The sequence below is a fragment of the Marmota monax genome, unplaced genomic scaffold (assembly GCF_021218885.2).
Source record: "Marmota monax isolate L192 unplaced genomic scaffold, Marmota_monax_Labrador192_F-V1.1 WCK01_AAM20220418_F8-fsc00023, whole genome shotgun sequence".
Lineage (NCBI taxonomy): Eukaryota > Metazoa > Chordata > Mammalia > Rodentia > Sciuridae > Marmota > Marmota monax.
The window spans coordinates 2,242,158-2,261,662 of NW_026692907.1; the positions used below are offsets into that span (position 1 = coordinate 2,242,158).

The following is a 19,505-nucleotide window of genomic DNA, read 5'->3' on the forward strand; positions in this document are numbered from 1 at the left end:
GAGTCTTAGTGCTCATGACTTAATGACTTTGTCCATTTAGCAAGCCCTGCCTGACCCAGGTGCTGTGCTGGGGATGGGGACCCCATAGACTTGCAAAAGAATCTCCCCATCCTCTAAGAACTCAGGGTGCAGAGAAGGGCTGAGGAGTACGTGGAAGAGGGCATGACAGTGTAAGATGAGGACAGCAGGGACCGGGGCTGGCCCAGTGGAAGGACCCAGCCCAGCTGGGATAGTCAGATTGTAGAAAAGGCTGGTGAGGAGTTCCTGAGTGCACAAGGTCACTGTTTAGAGGCACTAGTATGTGACTGCCTGGATGGGGACAGGGCAGTGCGGGGGAGGAATGAAGGAGAAGGGGAGATTGGAGCAGATACAGGTGCCATTGAAGATGCTTGGCTTCTGGGGTCAGACCTGAGCCCCATTGCTTAGTAGCCATGTGACCTCAAGCAAGTCACCTTATTTTCCCAACCTAAGTCCCTAGTAAAGCAAGGCAATGTATTCAGGGTAAAGCAAGGAAAGAAAGCCTGCATCTGGCCTACTGGCAGCCGGATCTGCAGGCCCTCGGCAGGGCTGGATGATGTGGAGGGGGCTTACGGCAGTCGGCCTCGTCTGACTTGTCCTTGCAGTCGTGGTCCCCGTCACAGCGCCAGCCCAGGTGTATGCACTCGCCGCTGCGGCAGGCAAACTGGGAGGTTGGGGAGCAGGCTGCCGGCGCGGACGTGGTCCCCAGGCCTGCTCGACCACAGAGCTCGGCTGCCTCATCTGAGTGGTCCTCACAGTCGAACTGGCGGTCGCAGACCCAACGCTCAGGGATGCAGGCGCCACCGACACCGCCACAATGGAACTCACGGGGCCCACAGGCAGGGTCCGCGCAGCCGCGCTCATCGCTACCATCACCACAGTCGTCATCGCCGTCGCACACGAACACCGCAGCCAGGCACGAGCGGTTGCTGCACTGGAACTCGTGTGGGGCGCACACTGCGCAGGACAGAGAGGCGGTCGGCCGCCAGCCCCCATGCCCGCCCACCCGGCCCTGCTACGGAGGCTCTTTCACCTACAGGAGGGAATGAGTCCTGCTGAAGGCCTGAATGGGGGACGTGAAGCCAGGCACAGCAAAGTGGAGCTTCCAGTGGTGACCCTGGGCAACACACTTGCCCTTTCTGAGCCTTATGAGCTTCCCTGCATAAATGAGAGTGAAGATTCCTGCCGTGCTGCTAGCAGGATGGTGGGAGCAGGAAGGCTCTAAAGCTGCAGAGCATTGCCTGTCTAGACAGAGAGGCAATGATCTATAGAGTCACACTGCAACAGGATGTGAGGTTGTCCACAGCTGTGGGCGGCATAACCTGCACATTCCATCACAGGCCCTGCCCTGGCATTCCCTGCTCTGATCCCAGCACCTCACTCCTGAACGTGTCCAGCTCCAGACACCTTAAATGGTTTGGTAATGCCATGCACAAGGGAGGGTCCTACCTCTAGGCCTTGCTCAAGTGGTTCCACCTGCTGGAAGTCCACCTCTTGCCCACCAGTGCCTCTTTTTCTGTCATCAGTTCTTTTCCTTCAAGAGCCCAAGTTCCACCTCCTCCATAACACATTTCTTGTTTCTCTACTTGGGACATCTCCCACTGCCTCTATCCTATGTGCTTTTCACAGCCAGCCCAGATGCCTGGGTTTCACATCCTTCTCCATTTGCTCCAAGACAACAAACAAACAGCCTGGAGGTGACCCTGTTTTGTCCTGAGGGTCTGGCATGGAGCTCCCAGCAGCAGGTAGATGTGGAATGGATGGCTATGAGACTGGCCTGGGTGTGAAGAGTAATTGAGGGCATAGGTCATGGCCCTGACTGTGGCTCTGGGCTTCCCCTCTCTGATGGGCTGCTCTGAGCTCAGAAGCAGGGAGGACCTTAGAGACCAGTCAGCCCACTCGCTAGTTTACAGATAGGAAAACTATGATTCAGAGAGGGGAACAACTTGCCCAGAGTCACACAGTCCCTGGTGACAAGAGAACCAGAACTGAGGTTTGGGGCATTTTCTTCCTTTTTTTGGTACCAGGGATTGAACTCAGGGGCACTCGACCACTGAGCCACATACCCAGCCCTTTTTTGTATTTTATTTAGAGACAGGGTCTCACTGAGTAGCTTAGCAATCCTCCTGTCTGAGCCTTCCGAACTGCTGGGATTACAGGCATGCGCCACCCCTTCCTTCCTTCTTTGACTCCTTCTCTAGCTTTTCTTGTCTTCTTTCCTCTTGGAGTGTAAGCTGTTTTCAGGGTCACAACTTCCTTGCCTCCTTCCTTCCTTCATTTCTTCAGACACTGGCCAAGAACTAGCTTGGGGACCCAGGTGAGTCATGGGTGCAAGTGGCTGTGATCACAGGTAACAGGGTGGTTGCAGCACCAGATCTATCCACGAGGGGTCGCCCATAGCCTGTTTATATTTTCTGGTGGAACAATGTCAATTTTCATTGTTATGGAGCATAAAGTGAGGTCTTTGGTTTCACAATGTAGGCAGCTCATGTCATGTGTTTCTGACAGCTCTACCAAGTTTCTGACAGTTGCATTTTTTCTCCTTCTGGGCTTTTGAGATGTTGGGGCATTGGTGGGAAGCACATGGTATGGATGCCACATGATCTCAAGAGGATGCTGATGCCTAGATTAGCTCCCCTCCTACCGGTCCAGAGTCAGTTTGTACATGTCCAGAGAGAATTCATAGCCTTCTGAGAGTCCTGATAGGAAGTGCTTCTTTTTTGTGGTGGTGGTGCGGGGGGGGGGACTGGAGATTGAACTCTACCACTAAGCTACATCCCCAGCCATTACGTTGTTGTTGGTACTGGGGATCTAACTCAGGGACACTTAGCCACTGAGCCACATCCCCAGCCCTTTTAATTATTTTTATTTTGAGATAGTGTCTCAGTAAGTTGCTTAGGGCCTCACTATGTTGCTGAAGTTGGCTTTGCGATCCTCCTGCCTTAGCCTCATGAGTCACTGGGATTACAGGTATGTGCCGCATGCCCAGCAGGGAGTGCTTACTAATAATGAGTTCCCACCAAGGTTCTAAAGCTAACAGTAACTTTAAAATCCATGCTACCTAGACCCACACTCCCTCCCAGCATGCAAATGGAATAGCCTCTGAGAGATGGGAGAAGGAAGGACACATTTTTCCTCTGCCCAGACAGTAGTGAACTATAGCAGAGAAGCCCAGTAAGACCTAACACGCTTGCTCTTATAATTAATGGGAAATATTTCTGTCCCAACATACCTAGTTAGATACTCCTACCCTCTGCCATAGTGGTAGACTTTATATTGGAGGAATCATCTAATTATAGGGATGAGAGGTAAGGAGAGAAGAGGATTCTCATGGACCAGTGAGTCCTTACAAATTATTACAGCTGAAGAAACAAGCCAGTACTATCACTGGGGCATTGAAACTGCTGGTCCCAGACAGGATCTCCCCCACATCCAGATGCTCTCTGCTTCAGATCCATCAAAGCACCAGACCTAGAATCTGTGACTCAGAAGTCTTGGGAGGAGATGGCTTTGCCCCTGGGCCGGAGGAAAGGCCAGGGTGCACACAGAGAGGCTGTTGGAGAGCACAGGGGTGAGAGGCAGCAGTGGGCAAGTGGCAGGCTTAGGACCTTCTGTGTGAGCACCCATGTCTCTGCCTAGCCTCCCAGATTAGTAGTCAGTCTCCCCGCCCCCCATAACCTTGTGCTTCCAGAGGGAGCCCTATGTAGGATTCACCTCAATGTCCCTTCCAGAGTTTGGCTCCAGGCCTGGCACACAGTAGGTACCCATCAAATTGAAACAAGTAAGGCCTAGTCATAGTTCCCCCTGGCCCAGGCCTTATTGGCCTGCTCCCTGGGAAGGAGATAATCCTGTATTTGAAGTTCAGTGATGTGGAACTGTCCAATGACCACTTCCATCTGTCCCTGCTGAGGCTGTTGGGAATGTCTTCCCTACCCTGTGACATGTGTGCTCGAATCTGAGATTTCTAGAACAGTCGTCCTTCACACCTCAGGAATCTGCCCTCCTCCCCCAGACAATGCCCATGCCCTGGCTCAGGCCACTACCATTTCCCCATACAGCCCACTCCCTGGATCCTTTGCCTTTTCTTAGAAATTGGAAAACTTGTGGAATGAATGAGCAGATGTCAGGTGTGGTAAAAAGCTTTGCTGTTCAGACCTGAATTTCAATCTCAGTTCTAACACTCAGACTTGGGCACTTTTCCTTCCTTGTCTGAGCCTCAGTTTCCTCACCCATAAAATGGGGATGATAATGGCTACTCATGGTTGAGTAGGTGGTTGTTAGGATGAAAAGAAGAAAATGTCTCCTAAGTGCCCAGCTGTTACTAGTGTCCTGATCATTATCCTTTCCTTTCCACTTGCCAGGCCCCAGGGGAAATAGAAGCAGCCACTACTCCCCAAGGCTGCCTGACCATGCTTGGTAGACCCTGGGTTTCTGACCCCAAACTCACAGGTAGCACAGCCAGCTTCATCTGCTCCACCCTCGCAATCCTTCTCCCCGTCACAGCGCCAGGAGGCAGGCACACACTTGTGGCTGGTAGGTCCACAGCTCAGTTTCTCTGCAGGACACACTTGCCTGGCTGTGGAGACAGATATCCATGCATGGTTTAGCCAAGGGGGACACAGGGCATAGTGCCAACCAGTCCTACCACCCAGTTCCAGCCACCTGGCACAAGGCTGTGGGTGTCCCTCAGGATCCTCCTACCCCACATCTCAAGTTTCTTCATCCGAAGTCCCTGTCTGCCTCTAGGACTTTCCAAATCCAAATCTGACCCCACCATTCCCCTGCCTGACACTCTTCTCATGGTCCCTGATCCCTGACACTCAAGTCCCTCCTTGATCCAGTGACTCCTGCCTGTCTTGCCTGATTACCCTTCTCACCCCTCCAGATCTTTCTTTCCAGCTCTAGCGACATGCAGCAGCCTCACTCTGCACTCCTCCACTCTGCACTCCTCCCCGACGTTTCCCAGCTGGGTGCCCTTGGGAGATACAGGCCCAACTAGAGCAGGGTTTGCCTTCCAGATCAGTGACGCCATAATCCGAAGCTGTATAAGTGAGGGTTCATCAAAGCCCCTGTAGCTCCAGCCCACCCCTCTCTAAGCCCCCTCTCCTAGTAATGGTGCTGAGCCCACCGCTGAGAGCAGCTACCGAATGGCAGGGCCCAGTGGGACTACACAGCTATAATTACTGCAGCCGCAATCAGAGGCTGACTCAATCAGGGGCCTGAAGCCCCAGGGTTGATTCTCAATTTGGAAGAAAGAATGAGAACCCTATTCAAGGCTGGGGGCAGCTCTTATCCTGAGCTGCTCCTGATGCACTTGACAGCCAAGGCAGATGCCATTTCAGACTCCCATGGTTGGCTCCCTACTGCCTTCCAGGGTGTGCAGGAGGCCCAATCTCAGTGGTCTCTAGGATGTGCCAGGCACAGTGCTAGAGGCTTCTATTTAATCTTTTTTTAGGGGGTTCCAGGGATTGAACTTAGGGGCACTCGGCCACTGAGCCACATCCCCAGCCTGATTTTGTACTTTATTTAGAAACACTGTATCACTGAGTTGCTTAGCACTTAGCTTTTGCTGAGGCTGGCTTTGAACTTGTGATCCTCCTGCCTCAGATTCCCAAGCCGCTGGGATTACAGGCGTGTACCACCACACCTGACTCTATTTAATCTTAATAATAACCAAGGAAGGTGAAGATTTATGTCCCAGCCTCCAACATGGAGACTGAGGACATGAGCCCTGGAGCCTGGGTACAAATTCTAGATCAAACATTCACTGGCTATGTGAACTTGAGCAAAAATCCTTATCTCTGGGCCAATAAAGGGGATACTGCTGTGTCCTATCATGATGGAGCTGGATTTGTACTCAGTGGTAGAGCACTTGCCTGGCATGCATGAGGCACTGGGTTCAATCCTCAGTACCACATAAAAATAAATAAACATATTGTTTCCATCTACAATTAAAAAATTTTTTAAAAAAAGATTGTTATGATGACCAAATTAATGTCTGTAAAGTATTTCAAAGAACACTTAGCCTAGTGCTACTATTACAACCCATAGATAAGAGATGAATACTCATGAGTCTCATTCATTTATCTATTGATTATTGCTGGGTACCAGACAAGGTGGTCTGCACTGAGTTCTAGTCATGCTGCTGGTAAAAAGTGCATGAGTCAGTTATGTCTGAGATTGGGAACAGTCTGTGGTACCCCTAGAAGCAGTGGCTGATCTCATGCTGATCTCTGCTCCCAGACTAATTTCCTCTCCTCTTGCTTCTATACCTGGGATGAGGGGCCACAAGGAATGGAGAAAGGACACAGAAAAGTTGGGGAGACAGGTGTGGGGCAGATGTCTGAGTCAAGGTCCACCGACAGTATTATGCCATGGGAGAAGAGTAGTTTTGACCCCTCCAGTATGAACTTCAAAGTTATCCCTAGGAATACATTTTATGAATTATAAGGCAATCCATTGAGAATACAGGATTCATTGGACAGAAATTTCCCTTTATAGCTGCTAGATAGAGCTCTGAAAAGCACTGACACTCAATGACCTTTTAAAATGTCACCTTGGGGCAGTCATATCGGATAGTAAAGGGGGACTGGGAATTTTAGAGATGGTCCTTCCAGGGCACCTCTTCCACTAACACACTGTGGGACTTCAGGCAAGCACTTCTGGGCTCCACCAGGACATGAAGGAGCTGATATCCAGTGTCTCCCGGAGAGTCCTCTGACCAAGGGGTAGGCTGTGAGGGAGCTATTAGAAGTGCAGGTTCCCAGGCCCCAGTTCTGACTGAATCTAGACTTAGAGGGCAGAGCTCAGGATTCCAGGCCCCTCTCTGTTAGAACCCTTGAATTAACATTGGGCATTTCTAAAAGATACAGAATATTTTACCTCATTCAAATACAAGTGATACCATAAAAGGTGAAATAGGTGTTTCAGACATTTGTAAGCACCCCCGAAAGAGCAATGGGACGAGGGCAAGGCACCACTTGTTCCCAAGCCAGATCCAGGAAACAACCTCAAAGGGGGTTGGGAGGGCCACATTTACTAAGCACCCTTGGTGTATCAGGCTGCTTGTGCCAAGTATTTTCCCATTTTATCTTACCACAGTGTGAAAGCTAGAATCCCCCTACTCCAAATTCACAATGGAATTTAATCCCCAACGTGATAGTGTTAAGAAGTGGAGCCTTCATGAGGTGATTAAGCCATGAGGGTATGAATGGGATTAGTAGCCTTATGAAAGAGGCCTGAGGGAGTTCCCTTGCCCACTATGCCATAAGGACACAGTGAGCATGTACCATCTATGAGGAATGGGCCCTCACCAGACACTAAATCTTCCAACGCCTTGATCCTTAGACTCTCAGTCTCCAGAACTAAAAGCAACAGATTTCTGTTGCAAATTAGTCAGTTTAAGGGATTTGGGGCTATAGCAGCCAGAACCATCACCCTTCCCTGACAGGTAAGCAAGCCCTGCAGGCTGTGAGTACAGAGATCATCGTGTCATCAGTGTTCCTAGAGTGGAGTAGATAAGCACCCCATTGTACTGATGAGGAAACTGAGGCTCAAGGAGACAAAGTAACTGGCCCAAAGATGCACAACAGGTGAGAGACAGTCTGGGTTCCTCTGACTAGAGCCCTGCCCTTTCCAGAAAACCCTAGATACTCTAAAACCAGCCTCAAACTCTCTTCCCCAAAGCCTAAGTGACTGAAAATGGCCCTTGACCATATGCACCACCTCTAGAGGCCTGGTTCTTTAGACCCCAGTGCAGAGGCAGCCGACTGAACTTTGAATGAATATTTATACAGTTAATAGCATAACCTTTCAACAAGGACAATGATTAAACAATCCGTCTGCTTCCTTTCTTTATAATTAATAAGACATTTGCTGTGTCCCTAAATAGACAGTTCTAATTACAGGCTCTCAAGGATTCATCAGTGCCTGATAGCAGCACCTCATCCTGAAGAGTCAAAGACTCTTGGAATGCCAGGACAAGAGAGCCCTTGGAGGTCACATTGATGAGCACCCCTGGTCCCAATGTCTTGAGAAAGGAATGATTCCAGATATTCAAAATGCCCGTCTCTCCTGGAATCTCATCATCTCTCTTGTGACATTGTTCCTCCCAAAGTTGGACTTGATCTGGCTCTCTAGGCCCCAGGTCAGGCCTCTCTGCTGCAGAGCCCTTGGTAGAGCGACATGCAGATCTCCTTTGGAGGCAGATCCTATTATTTCCTCCATTTTACAGCTGAAGAGAGCAAAGCCCAGAGAGGGTATGTTGTCTGCTCAAAGTCTTATAGTGAGGGGCAGAGCTTGACTTCCAAACCAGGTCCAAATACACTGCGTAATTTTTGTATTTAACTATTACACATGGAAAAAGTAGGCCCCACAGGTCTCTCCCACACATCTGAGCTGGAGAGGAGTCACTGGAGGAAGGAGGCTCACTGAGCCTTTGCTTAGGCAGGTTGTGCATGATGGCTATCTGATGTCCACTGTCAGGATTCTTGAACCCCAAGGCCCCCTGACAGTGTGATACAAGAGAAAAAGCAGGGTTTGAGTCAGATAGACTTGGGTCCAGGTTTCATTTACTAAGGTCCTAGGGCAGGTCAGTTAACTTCTCTGCATCCTGGGGTTGAATAATCTCTGGGGGGGTTGGTGGATGTTTTAAATGAGGAAACATGGAAATCACTGTATTTGAGATCTTGGAACAAATCTAAAGCTGTAGAAACTGTTGCCCTTAAATGAACTGTACATGCAAAAGACTGGTAGGGCACCTGCTTCTACCCTGGGACATGCACATGGGTCCACATGGTGCACCATGGCACAGCCTCCACCTAACTGCAGCCTCTCCTTCTGCATGCCCCCAAAGGACACCTTTGGTCTGCTGTCCAAGTACCCCAGGTTATAAGATGCAGAAGTTAAAACCCCTCCATCTCTCAGACAAGAGGAACCCTCCAAAGTTGGCAAGGGGGCTTGAAACTGCACCCAGGAGTGGCTGAAGACATTTATTAATTTCTGGAGAATCTTGCCTCAGAAATCCAAATCTGTGGGTACTTTCTCCAATTCACAAATTAACAAAAAAGGACATGTAGGTTTGCTCACAGCTTCCCAGCTGAATGGAAAAAAAGGAAATAAAAAAAAAGGAAAGTACTTGGTAGCTACTCATTGACTGAGCAAGTCTACATATCAACTCACTTAAGTTTTAGAAGCAGACAACCTCCAAATGGGGACTGCCAGCTCCAAGGAGACTGGACACTCAGGTTATGGGAGCTACTAGCTCTCCCCAAGGAAGCACAGCATGGGACCATTGCTTTGTGCCCAAGCTGGGAGTTACACCAGGCTCCTTCACGTGGGGTCTGGCAAAATGCTTCTAGCTGGGTCAGTTCCTAACTTGCTGGGTGATCTCAGGAAATCCCTGGCCCTCCATTTCCTGATCTAAACTAAGAAGGTGAGCTTGGTTAATCAGCGAGATCCCCCTCCCAAGTTCCATATTCCATATTCGGTAAGGAGCACCAAGTGTAACTCATTCCCCTTGAATCAACCTCTCTTCCCCCTGCCCACACCCCTTCCCAACAGATGCCTGAAGGTGGGTCAGAGTGGTTCCCAATCAAGTGAGCTATAATTAAAGTTGAAAAGCTACTTTCATTAGGCAAATGTTCTGGGCTTTTCTGTTATGACTCTGGCTATATTTTTTTAAGTACAGAATTCAGAACCAGAAAGAATGGAGCTGGGAGATACCTTGCCCAGTCAGGGGCAGACAACATAGTAGGGGGAAATGTAAGAACTGGGAGCTGCCCCCACATCCCTTTTCCTCTCAACATAGCCCCCCTCACTTATACTGTTCTAATACTATAATATTCTAATATCTTACTATTATAAAATGTTGTGTTGTGGCAGAGGTCTTAGAAGCCAACATAATAATAAAAATAACACCATCATTTACTCTGGTACTGACACTTGCACTTTTTCATGAGATCCTCACAATCCCTATATGGCAGGTACTATTGTACCATTTGACAGATGAAAGAAACTGAGGCTCTGGAAAACTGGGCAATTGGTATGAGGTCTCACAGGCTAATGGACCAGACCCACCTATATCAGATACCAAATCACTATACTTTATTGTCTATTATCTTTCTGCTAGGGGTGAGGAGTGGGACTCTATCCTGGGAGCTGGCACAGCCCCAGAAACCTGGTAAGCTATGGAGATTGCTATGGCAACGCCAATTAAATGGACAGCGGGTTGGCTGCCGGGATCTCATTCAGCTGGGAAGCTGTGAGCAAACCTACTATCAGGCCCTGCTGCCCCAAGTTCTGCCTGACCCTTGAGATCTCACTCTGGCAGACCTCTTCCAGGAAGCCCTCCCCAGCCATGGGCCTTGCCTGCCTGTGATCAATGTTAACAGGAAGCAGGGATCCTGGTCCTTGTGCCCCAGTTGAGCACAGGCAAGGGAGAAAGAGGATCTCAAAACACTAAGAGTTCAGGAATCTTGATATCATGAAATTCTGGAATGTTAGAGGTCAGGGCCCAGACAGGAATGAGAAATAGGTAGAACTTCACAGGGAATTATTGGGATATTCCAAAGGAGAGTTGGGCCTCTCCACTCCTGCATGCTGCCTTCTCTGTTGCTCCCACAGGTGTCCTGTCTAACCTCAGAGGGCTTCAAGAGCCTGTCTTTTGTCCCAGAAGGGGGACCTGCCATGAATAAGCTGTGTATCTTTGTGGTAAGTCAGTCAATTTCTCTGGGCCTCCAGTTGCTCAACTGTCAAATAAAGGGGGACCTGGGAGGCTAGAGGGATGGAGCAGGAGGGTCCGGCACAGCCTAGGGATGGGAAGGCAGTAAGTGCTGGGATGGGAAGCAGGGGTGGGAGGGGGCAAGACAGGACAAGCAGGAGGCTGAGGAGGGGGTGAGCAGCCCAAGACAGCAGGGTGAAAAGGCCCAAGGAGGGCCAGGAAATAAGGTGAATAGCAATAGAGACTGAGTTGTGGAGAGAAGGAAGAGCACAGCCCTGGGGCATTAAGATAGCCTGCAACTAATAACCACAACGAGGCCCCTGTTCCCCTCCTTTCTGCCCCCAGTGTCCAGGGTAACTGCAAAGTGGGCGGATGGCAGAGCTAGCTAACTGCAAGCGTAGAAAGGCCCCCTGTGGCCACAGCCCTCCTCCCCAGATTCACTCCAGGTGCACATGACTCTGCCCTTGGAGGCCAGGCAGCCACAACCAAGTGGATCAACTATTCCAGCCTCAGTTTCCTTCTAAGTGGGCCCCACCTCCCTCCCAAGGTTTCTAAGAGATGCAAGTAGCAAGTGGGCGTGGCTGGCTTTGTTCCTTCTGCAGCTCAGAACAAAGCACTGGGCTTCCCTCCTGCCCTGGAGCCCCAGGACAGCATTGATTTGGGCTATCTGGAGGGGTAACAAAAGGATAGGGCCTGTGGTATGACTGAGGAGGGCAGGGGCAGTTGTACAAGGAAATGACCCCCTTGTCTGCAGCGGGGTCGCTCTTGCTCTCCTCTCTCTCCCTTTCTCTTTCTCTCACAGACTGGTAGCTCTGTTGCTAGGAGACAAGGAAACCCAGTTATCTCCAGCCACAGCCTTAGATGGGGCTGTGGCCTCCATTGTCCCTGCCTCTGCCTCTAGGGCAACTATTACCCTGAAGAAGGGTTCCCCGGTCCCCAAAAGCCCCACCATCCACCACGGGCTCACCCTGTCCCAATCTTTTGTCTCAGGCTTACACAGCTGACACTCTGCCTCTGGACCACTGGGTCCTTCCCCACCCCCGTCTCATCTCCTTTTTAATTTAACAAATGTCACGGAATGACCTGCCTGGTGTAAGTTTGCTTAGAGGATTAGGGCCTGGAAAAGAAATCACAGAAAGACAAAGCCCTGAGTGTGGGAGGCGGGCCTAGGGCTTTGGCCCTCCATATCACCCCTGGCTGCATCTGTCACCAGCCAGCTGGCTAGGGACAACTGGGCTCCAGGGCCCAGCCCACCCAAGGCAGAGGAAAAGGCTAGGACCTTAAAGTCCTGGCTGGGCAGCCACAAGCAAGTCACTCAACCTCTCTGAACTTCAGTGTCCTCCTTTACAAAATTCTGAAAGTGACAGCACTTGCCTCCTGAGGCTGCTATGAGGATAAAAGGAGTTAATACACACAAATACACACATTTACAGTCTGGCACACTGTAAATGCCTAACAAGTGCCAGCGGCCATTCGCACTACTGGAATTGCGATTTGGGTCCTCAAGGACACCAACAGGGGCGGCCTGCAGGAGGCACTATGGCTACTTCTGGGCAAAAGGACTCAATGGGCTGATTCCAGTGCCTGGTGCTATAGAAACAGGGTCCGATGTGCAACTGGTTTGAAGAAAGCCCAGAAACAGGTAACTAGCAACTAGAAACGCTTGACTGCTAGGCCCCCGACCCCGGGGTATGGCAGTGTTCAGCTGCTCACCTCAATTGAGCCTCACAACCTGCCGCCACAAAAGAGCTGATGAGGAAACAGCTCCAGGGCAACCCCCACCCCATCAGTCCAAGGGACACGACTCACGGCAAGTGGCCTCGGACTCGTCAGAGCCATCAGGACACTCCTCCTCTCCATCACACTTCCACCGCTCAGGGATGCAGTGGCCGTTGTCACAGGTGAAGTCACTGTCTGCACAGGTCTTCTTAGCTGTGGGGCAAGGAGAAGAGCATGAGGGGTCCGGTGAGCACAGAAGGCTTTTCTAAGACAGTCTGGTCTTAGAACAGTCTGGTCTTTTCTAAGACAGCAATATACTCTGTCTAAAAGCTGGCCCACGTGACCTCCCACAGTACCACCAGACCACGGAGCAACTCACTCAAGAGGAGACGAGAGGGAGAAAGGCTGACTCACCCTGCACCCATCTACTGAGGGTCATGTGAAGACAGGTCCAGGAGCTCAAGTCTAGCAAGGGTGCCAGGGGCCATCACATCCTTGTCACACCCCTCTCTTCCCTCAAAGTCTACTCCAAGGAGCCCTCTCTGATTCCCATCCTGCAGCTGCCCCTTCAGCCCGTTCTCAGCCACTTTACCTGCCTCTCCACCCCAACCAGCCTGGAAGTCAAGGCCCCTTCCACAAATAGGGAGCTCATGAATCCTAAAAATAGACGCTTCCTTTGTGGCAAGATTAATGAGGTATTTTGTGCTCATAGTGGTGACCAAGCACCTACTGGGCAAGACACTCAAATCAGTCCCTATCCCTGAGGCCCTTGCAGAGGTCCTACAGAGGAGACCGCTGTCCTGCACTGGGTTTTGGAACCCAGCTGGGCCTCCTTCCATGTGCGTGACCTTGGGTTGGTTACTTAGCTTTAAGCCTGTATGTAATCTTCTTATATATGTAATGGGAGAGGGAAACAAAGGCTGTGAGCAGTGAGAAGTTACAGCCCAAGTGGAACATGCGCAAAGAACCCACCGCCAGCAGATGCTCGTGAGCAGCGGCTACTGCTGTTTTCATGGTTGGAGTCTTAATTAAAAGTGTAAGCAATGGGTGTTCTGTGTCCACCCAGGGAATATAGCAAGCTGAGCTCTCACAGCTGGTGAGGCAAGAATGTGGGTACCAACCCCAGCACAAGACTCTCTGCTGCCCTATGTGCCCTGTCCTGAGAGGCACTACAGTTTGGCGTCAGGGAGTGGAAATGAGAGGGAGGGCTGTGTCCTACGGTACCCTCATTATTATTGCTGAGCTGGGGTCCCAGCTTCTTCCTGAATGCTGACTATATCTGACAGGCCAGGGCAGGTTGAGGGCAATTGACCCTTCAGGCCTCCTGTGGGTGAGCTGAGGCTGCCTATCCCCCACAACCAGCAGGTGTGCAGGGGTGAGGCCTTGAGGACCCCAGCCCGGACCTCTCAATTCTTGGGGCTCCTCTACATCAAACGTGTATTCAATTTATACCCTGCCCAGGCTTGGCCTGAGGGTCCAGGACTTGCTACAGAGCAGCAAAGTGGGAGAGAAGGAGCACAGGACAGGGAGCCAGGAGGCCTGGACTCCAGTTTTTGCTGTGCTGTTCTGCTGTGAGCCCTCATGTAAATCTCTGTCCCTTTCTGGCTCTCAGTTTCTTCATTGGGAAAGGGGCAGGGGATTTGATGAGATATAACCTTTCAGTGGAGAAGGTAGTTCCAGATGACGAGGCCCAGAAATGGCAGGGACGGTCTCTTTTCAGCACAAAGAGGATATCTCAGCACAGCAGGGCTCATCTCAGGCCTTGGGGAGCCCAGTCCTCCCTTGACTGACCTTGGGGCTGATATGCAGGGGCCAACTGGATTATGCCCCTCCCCAGGGGCTGAGGTCCCTTGACCCCCTGCTCTCCTCCTCCCCTCCCCATTCTTCCCAATCCAGTCCCCCCCTGGATTCTAGAGGGCTCCAGCATACTCCATACTATTTATAACATCACACCTTGCTCAAGTTGTCCTTTGTCTGAAAACCGTTTCTCCAAACTGCTTTCTTCCACTCTGTACTTAGATATCACCTCCTCCAAAAAGACATCCCTGATCACTTCTAATCTTTGAGGACCTCCCCTGAGCTCCCACAGTCCTCTAAATGTCACTCTAGAGTACAAGTTGGCAAACTTTCTCTGTAAAGGGCCAAAGAGTAGATATTTAAGCTGCAAGGGCCACATGGTCTCTGTCATACCACTAAATTCTGCCATTGTGGGGCAGAAGTCACCATAGACAATAGTTAAGAGTGAGCACAGCTGTGTGTAAATAAAAGTTTATTTATAAAAAAAGGCAGTAGGCTGTGGCCTATGGCATAATGACCTATGCTCTAGATCATCAGTGACTCCATAGCCCTACATGATTAGCTGTCCTCTCTGTCCTCCAACATGGTGATGTCAGGCTCTGCACAGGACCCAACTTGGTAGATTTCAGGGGGAAAGTGAACTGAATGTCTGGCCTCTGCTCCCACATATCAAGGGCCAGGACTCCACTTCTCCCCAGGAAGTTCCTTCCCATCGGCCAGCTTTATTGAACTCCTTCCATGGTCTGCTTGCTGCCCTGCAGGGATCTGGGGAGAGAGACTAGGTTGCTTGAATCCACTCCATTTCTTTTTTCCATGAAATCCTTGCAGTACATCTGCATTCTGAGCTTTCTTCACACTTTCCTTAGCCAGATGCCTCTACATGAAGGCTAGAAGAAACCCAAGGAATCAGAGTCCACCTACAGATGGGGAAGAACCTAAGTCGCAGAGAGGAAAGAAGCCGGCCCAGGAAAACCCAGCAAGGCAGGGACAAGAGCCAGCTCCCCTGTCTCTCAGCCCTCGGCCCCCAAGCAGCCCTCTCTGAGCTCTGCACAAAAGGTCATTGTCAATACCACTTCTTGATAAATCATAGTCTGCAATCATTGTAAAGTGAACACCTGTATAAGCTGTGGCACCTGGGGAATTCTCCCCCATAGGAGTTCAGCATCCAAACAAAGAAGCAAATATTCTGAGTTTTTCTTTTTTTAACATTCCCCAGATGCTTCCTGGGTGGCAGTGTTGATGCTAGGGGTTTTTCTCATGAAGCCCAAGGACAAAGACTCGTTATATCCTCACTCAACATATGAAGAAACTTGGGCCCAGAGATGTTAAGTTACATGACCGAGGTCACATCTGAGTGGGAGCAGGGCCACAATTTGAATTTGCAGTCATATGTCTGCTCTTTCCCAACATACTCCCCAAATACACACTCGGCCGTAGAGGTGGAAGAAAAGCCCAAGGGTAGATGGGAAGGCCCTATGGAGGCTTCAGTCAGCATCACTGAGCCTCTGCCCTGGGAACACAGAGGAAACAAGCTAGTGGCTGGGAGCACAGAGCAAGAGGGTAAGTCTGGCAAGGATGGATGACCAGGCAGCACCCAGTAGACAGTGTTGTCAGGGCTATGTCCCTTGGTGCAGGACAGCCAAATGCCCTAGGGCGCTTTTCTGGCATTCTTGAAGCTCAGGGGTGAGCTTGGCCTGCCTGCATGTCCTAGACCCAGCAGGCACTGTGCAAGGAAGCCGAGCAGCCAAGCACCATCACAGTCCAGAGGGCAATTGAGACGTCATCCAGGCCCAGGAAACGGGGCTGCAGGGCTCGCAGTTCCATAGTGGTGTTTTGCAGAACTTATCTGTTCATTGTCTAGACCAGTGTGGTCATTTTCCACCCTGGCTCCTTTCATCCAAAATCCAGTGACTCTCTGGTAGCTCCTGTTACTCCCATTTACAGAAGAGGCACTTGAGGCTCAGGGAGGTAAGGATGGCAGCTGGCAGAGTGGGATTTCAGTTCTGTGTGACTGCTACCAAAGCTTGAGCTCCTCCCTCTAAGGCCCTCCACCATCCCAGTGTTCCCCAGCTAAGAAAGAGGACCCCAGAGAGGAAACACAGTGAAAGGCCTTTCAGATCCCAGGGACCATTGGACAAGGCAGTGAGGCAGGTCAGGCACTTAGCACAGAGGCACCTGCATGAAGCGGTCCCCTGCAATGTGGCCAGAAGTGTTCAGAAGAATTAACCTAGCCTGTGATGACCTGTTCTCTGCTAATGCACTGCCCTGAGGAGACTGAGGCAGCAGGGTCACTTTCAGGTTTGAAACTCAACTGAACTACCTTGGGAGGGCCCCACTGGAAGTGTACCACAGAGGGACTTAGCTTCAGAGCTAAGATTGAATCCTGGCATGGCTGCAGCCTCACTGGGTGACACTGGACAAGTAAGTCCCTTCTCTCTCTGAAACAGTGGCACAGTGGCTTCCCATGCAGCACTGCCACAAGGCAAAAGTTTTCTCTTGGGGATCTCAGTGAACATCCCAGCATCGGATCATTCAGTGTAACAGGTCCCGGAGTCCTCATCAAGGGAAGGGGCTGAGCTATTGTCCTGGGGCTGTCAGAGTAAGCCATGCCAGACCCCACTCTCCTGGCCTTGGCTCTGGTTCCCAAGACGATTCCCCAGCTGGGCTGGAGGCCGTGGCTCCGTTTCCAGGGATTTATGTCCCTCTATGCCAGTCTGCCCCTTGGACAATGCCCACCTCTGTGAGTCCCTATACTCCACAGCCCAGGAGTGATACATAGTCATCCAGGGTCTGCGACATCATAATCTGGTGCCATGGCAACAGATGGGCTGCCACAAAAGACTTGAGATTCCAGAGGGCAGTAAGGAGGGGGTGACCCCAGGGCAGAGCAGAGTGGGAAATCCAGGACAAAAGAAATTGGGAGCTGCAATTTATAAGGAACACAGGCCAAGGAAAGCATCAGATGGTCCAGGGCCAATTGGACTCTGCTTTGCCATTTCTGGGTGGTGTGATGTTATTCAAGTTACACAACTTCTCTGAGCCTCATTTGCTTCATCTGCATTCAGGGATACTGTCCTTGCTTTACAAAACGCAGAGGGTTTGGGGATAAGGATGGCACTAGGGCTTTAAAAAGCAGAAAAAGTGAGGATTGTGAAGTCAGCGCCCTGGCCCTAGCAGCTGCATGCAATGCGGGGTCCATCAGTTGGCCTGTCTGGGCCTGCCTCCTCATCGGGAAATGGAGGCATGGTGCTGACTGATTCTTAAGCTCGTCTCAGCAAACCCAGGGGCTGTGATCTTGTGAAATTATTATGATCACTCAGCACCTCAAAGCTTCCCCGCCCCTGAAGCCTCCTCCCCTGAGACAGTATACACCCTTACACTGCTCCCACCCTCACTCCCCGCAGCCCAGTGCAGACAGGGCTTCAAAACAAAGACTCATCAGGGCTGCCCAGAGCCGCTCCACGTGCTTTCCTCTCCACAATCCAGAGTTCCACCATGTCAGAGCCCCTTCCATTTTAAAAGCCCAAAGAGAGGTGCCTTCTCAAGGCCAGAGCTCATGCCTGAAGGTGCACTTGAACCCAGGTATTAACTTCCAATCCCGCTGTGTAGGCCAGGAAGCTGGGGAATGGCCAACTGAGGAGGGCACTGCATTCGAGGAAGAGTCAGCTAAGCTGTGGGAGTGGGGCAAGGGATGAAGGGTGTTTCAGAAAGAGGGATAACAGCGCCTGGGGGTGCAGGAGCCAGTCCTCCTGTGCGGGAGGCTAGTGGCAAGGGGCCTGGGAGCTCCACCAGGCCAGGGCCAACTCGGCCCACGGGGCAGAGGCTCAGCACAGGGCCTGGCTTTCCTTGAGCTCCCAAGACCTCCCCAGCCTCTTGCCAAGCCCATGGCTGCTGTTTCGCAGCCAGCGAAACCCAAGGCTGAGCTGCCAGAGCTTGCTTTGGAATTCAGTGAGAATGGCAACATGGATATTTGGCCCCTAGCAGAGGAAGGACAGAAGGCAGGGAGCAGGCCAGGGAGCTATCCACCCAGACATATGGAATGACATCATTTTCCCCTTGGAGATTCACGATGCCCACGGCTTACCAAAGGCCCTGAGATGGCCCATAGCAGACATCTGGTTCACTGTTTGCCCCAGCTCTTCCAAACTTGTTTAAGAAACTCCTTTTTTGGATGCCATGCCTATTATTTCCCAAGTCAAAGTGGCCCAATGAGCCTTACCTGGGAAAACACAGGGTGGTACAAGCCCCTCATCCTACAGATAAGAAGACAGGCTTAGAAGGACTGGCTACAGTCACCCGGCAGTCTGGCACCCAGCTGTCATGTCTCTGGGCCAGCACCAGACCAGGAACAACAGAAGTTGTTCAGAGCACTCAGCCCAGAATGGAGCTGAAGGAACCTCTCTGGGAAGACCCCAGTCCTCTGAGCAGGGCCTTTTTGAGAAGAGGGATCAGGACAGAGAGAGGGGATAGAGACCAAGCCACCTGGATCAGGGAGATGAGAGAAAGATCAAGGATGCAGTCTGCTCTCTGGTTTCCTGGGCTACAGAAAGACGCAGAGCAGAGACCTATAAGAAAAGGTGGGCTCCAGCGCAACACTGTTGCTGAGCCGCCTGGACTGGGGTTCTTCCCCTCCTGGGGCAGGTGAGAGACTGAGAGCAAAGACCTAAAGCCTCCACCTTGGACCCTGGTACACACAGGGGACTCAGCTGTTCCCACTTCCTCTCCCAGGCTAGGGCCAGCACTAGGTGGCTTGGCTCCCTCTACAGTCAGCCCTAAGGCATCTGGGCCACTTGTACTGGGTGGGGTCGGGGAGATGAAAGGGCTGCTCCTCACAGCTACCCTTCTGCAGAGCTCGCCAGGCCCTGGCGTTGCCAAGACGACCACTGCAGCAGAAGGGAGATCCGGGGTGGGGGCAGGGGGCGTGCCAGCCCGCCCTTGGACTACTAACCTGGCAGGCAGATTTAAATGACAGCCCAGGAAGCTACTATTAAACTGTCACCACAGTCAACGGGAAGACAGACTCCGGAGTGTTCTCTGGCTGCAGCAGCAACACAGCAGGAGTGAGACGGGGAGGAGACTGTGGCCTGAGCAACCTGCACCTCCACCCAGGAGACCTCGGCTGCCTGTGTCCACCCACTGCCAGAGTCACCCTCTTAGGACAGGATGGGTCTTGGCACGGAGCTGGGGCACAGTGCAAGGCCTGGCAAACTTTGTGTTTCATTTTTAAGCAGAGGAACCCTTTTCCCAAGTG

General features: G+C 51.4%; 1 protein-coding gene across 23 annotated transcripts in view; it reads right to left on the reverse strand.

Moving 5' to 3' along the window:
• Lrp8 (LDL receptor related protein 8) overlaps positions 1-19,505 on the reverse strand; it is a 78,126-nt gene that overhangs the window by 30,240 nt on the left and 28,381 nt on the right. For 11 of the 23 annotated variants that reach the window (XM_046451081.2, XM_046451077.2, XM_046451074.2 and 8 more), the window contains exons 3-5: positions 12,548-12,670; positions 4,466-4,594; positions 592-975 (exon numbers count right to left, since the gene is read on the reverse strand). In XM_046451081.2, coding sequence (XP_046307037.1) covers positions 592-975; positions 4,466-4,594; positions 12,548-12,670 — 636 coding nt within the window. The remainder of the gene's footprint in view (positions 1-591; positions 976-4,465; positions 4,595-12,547; positions 12,671-19,505) is intronic. The other 12 variants (XM_046451089.2, XM_046451085.2, XM_046451088.2 and 9 more) reach the window with 2 other exon arrangements.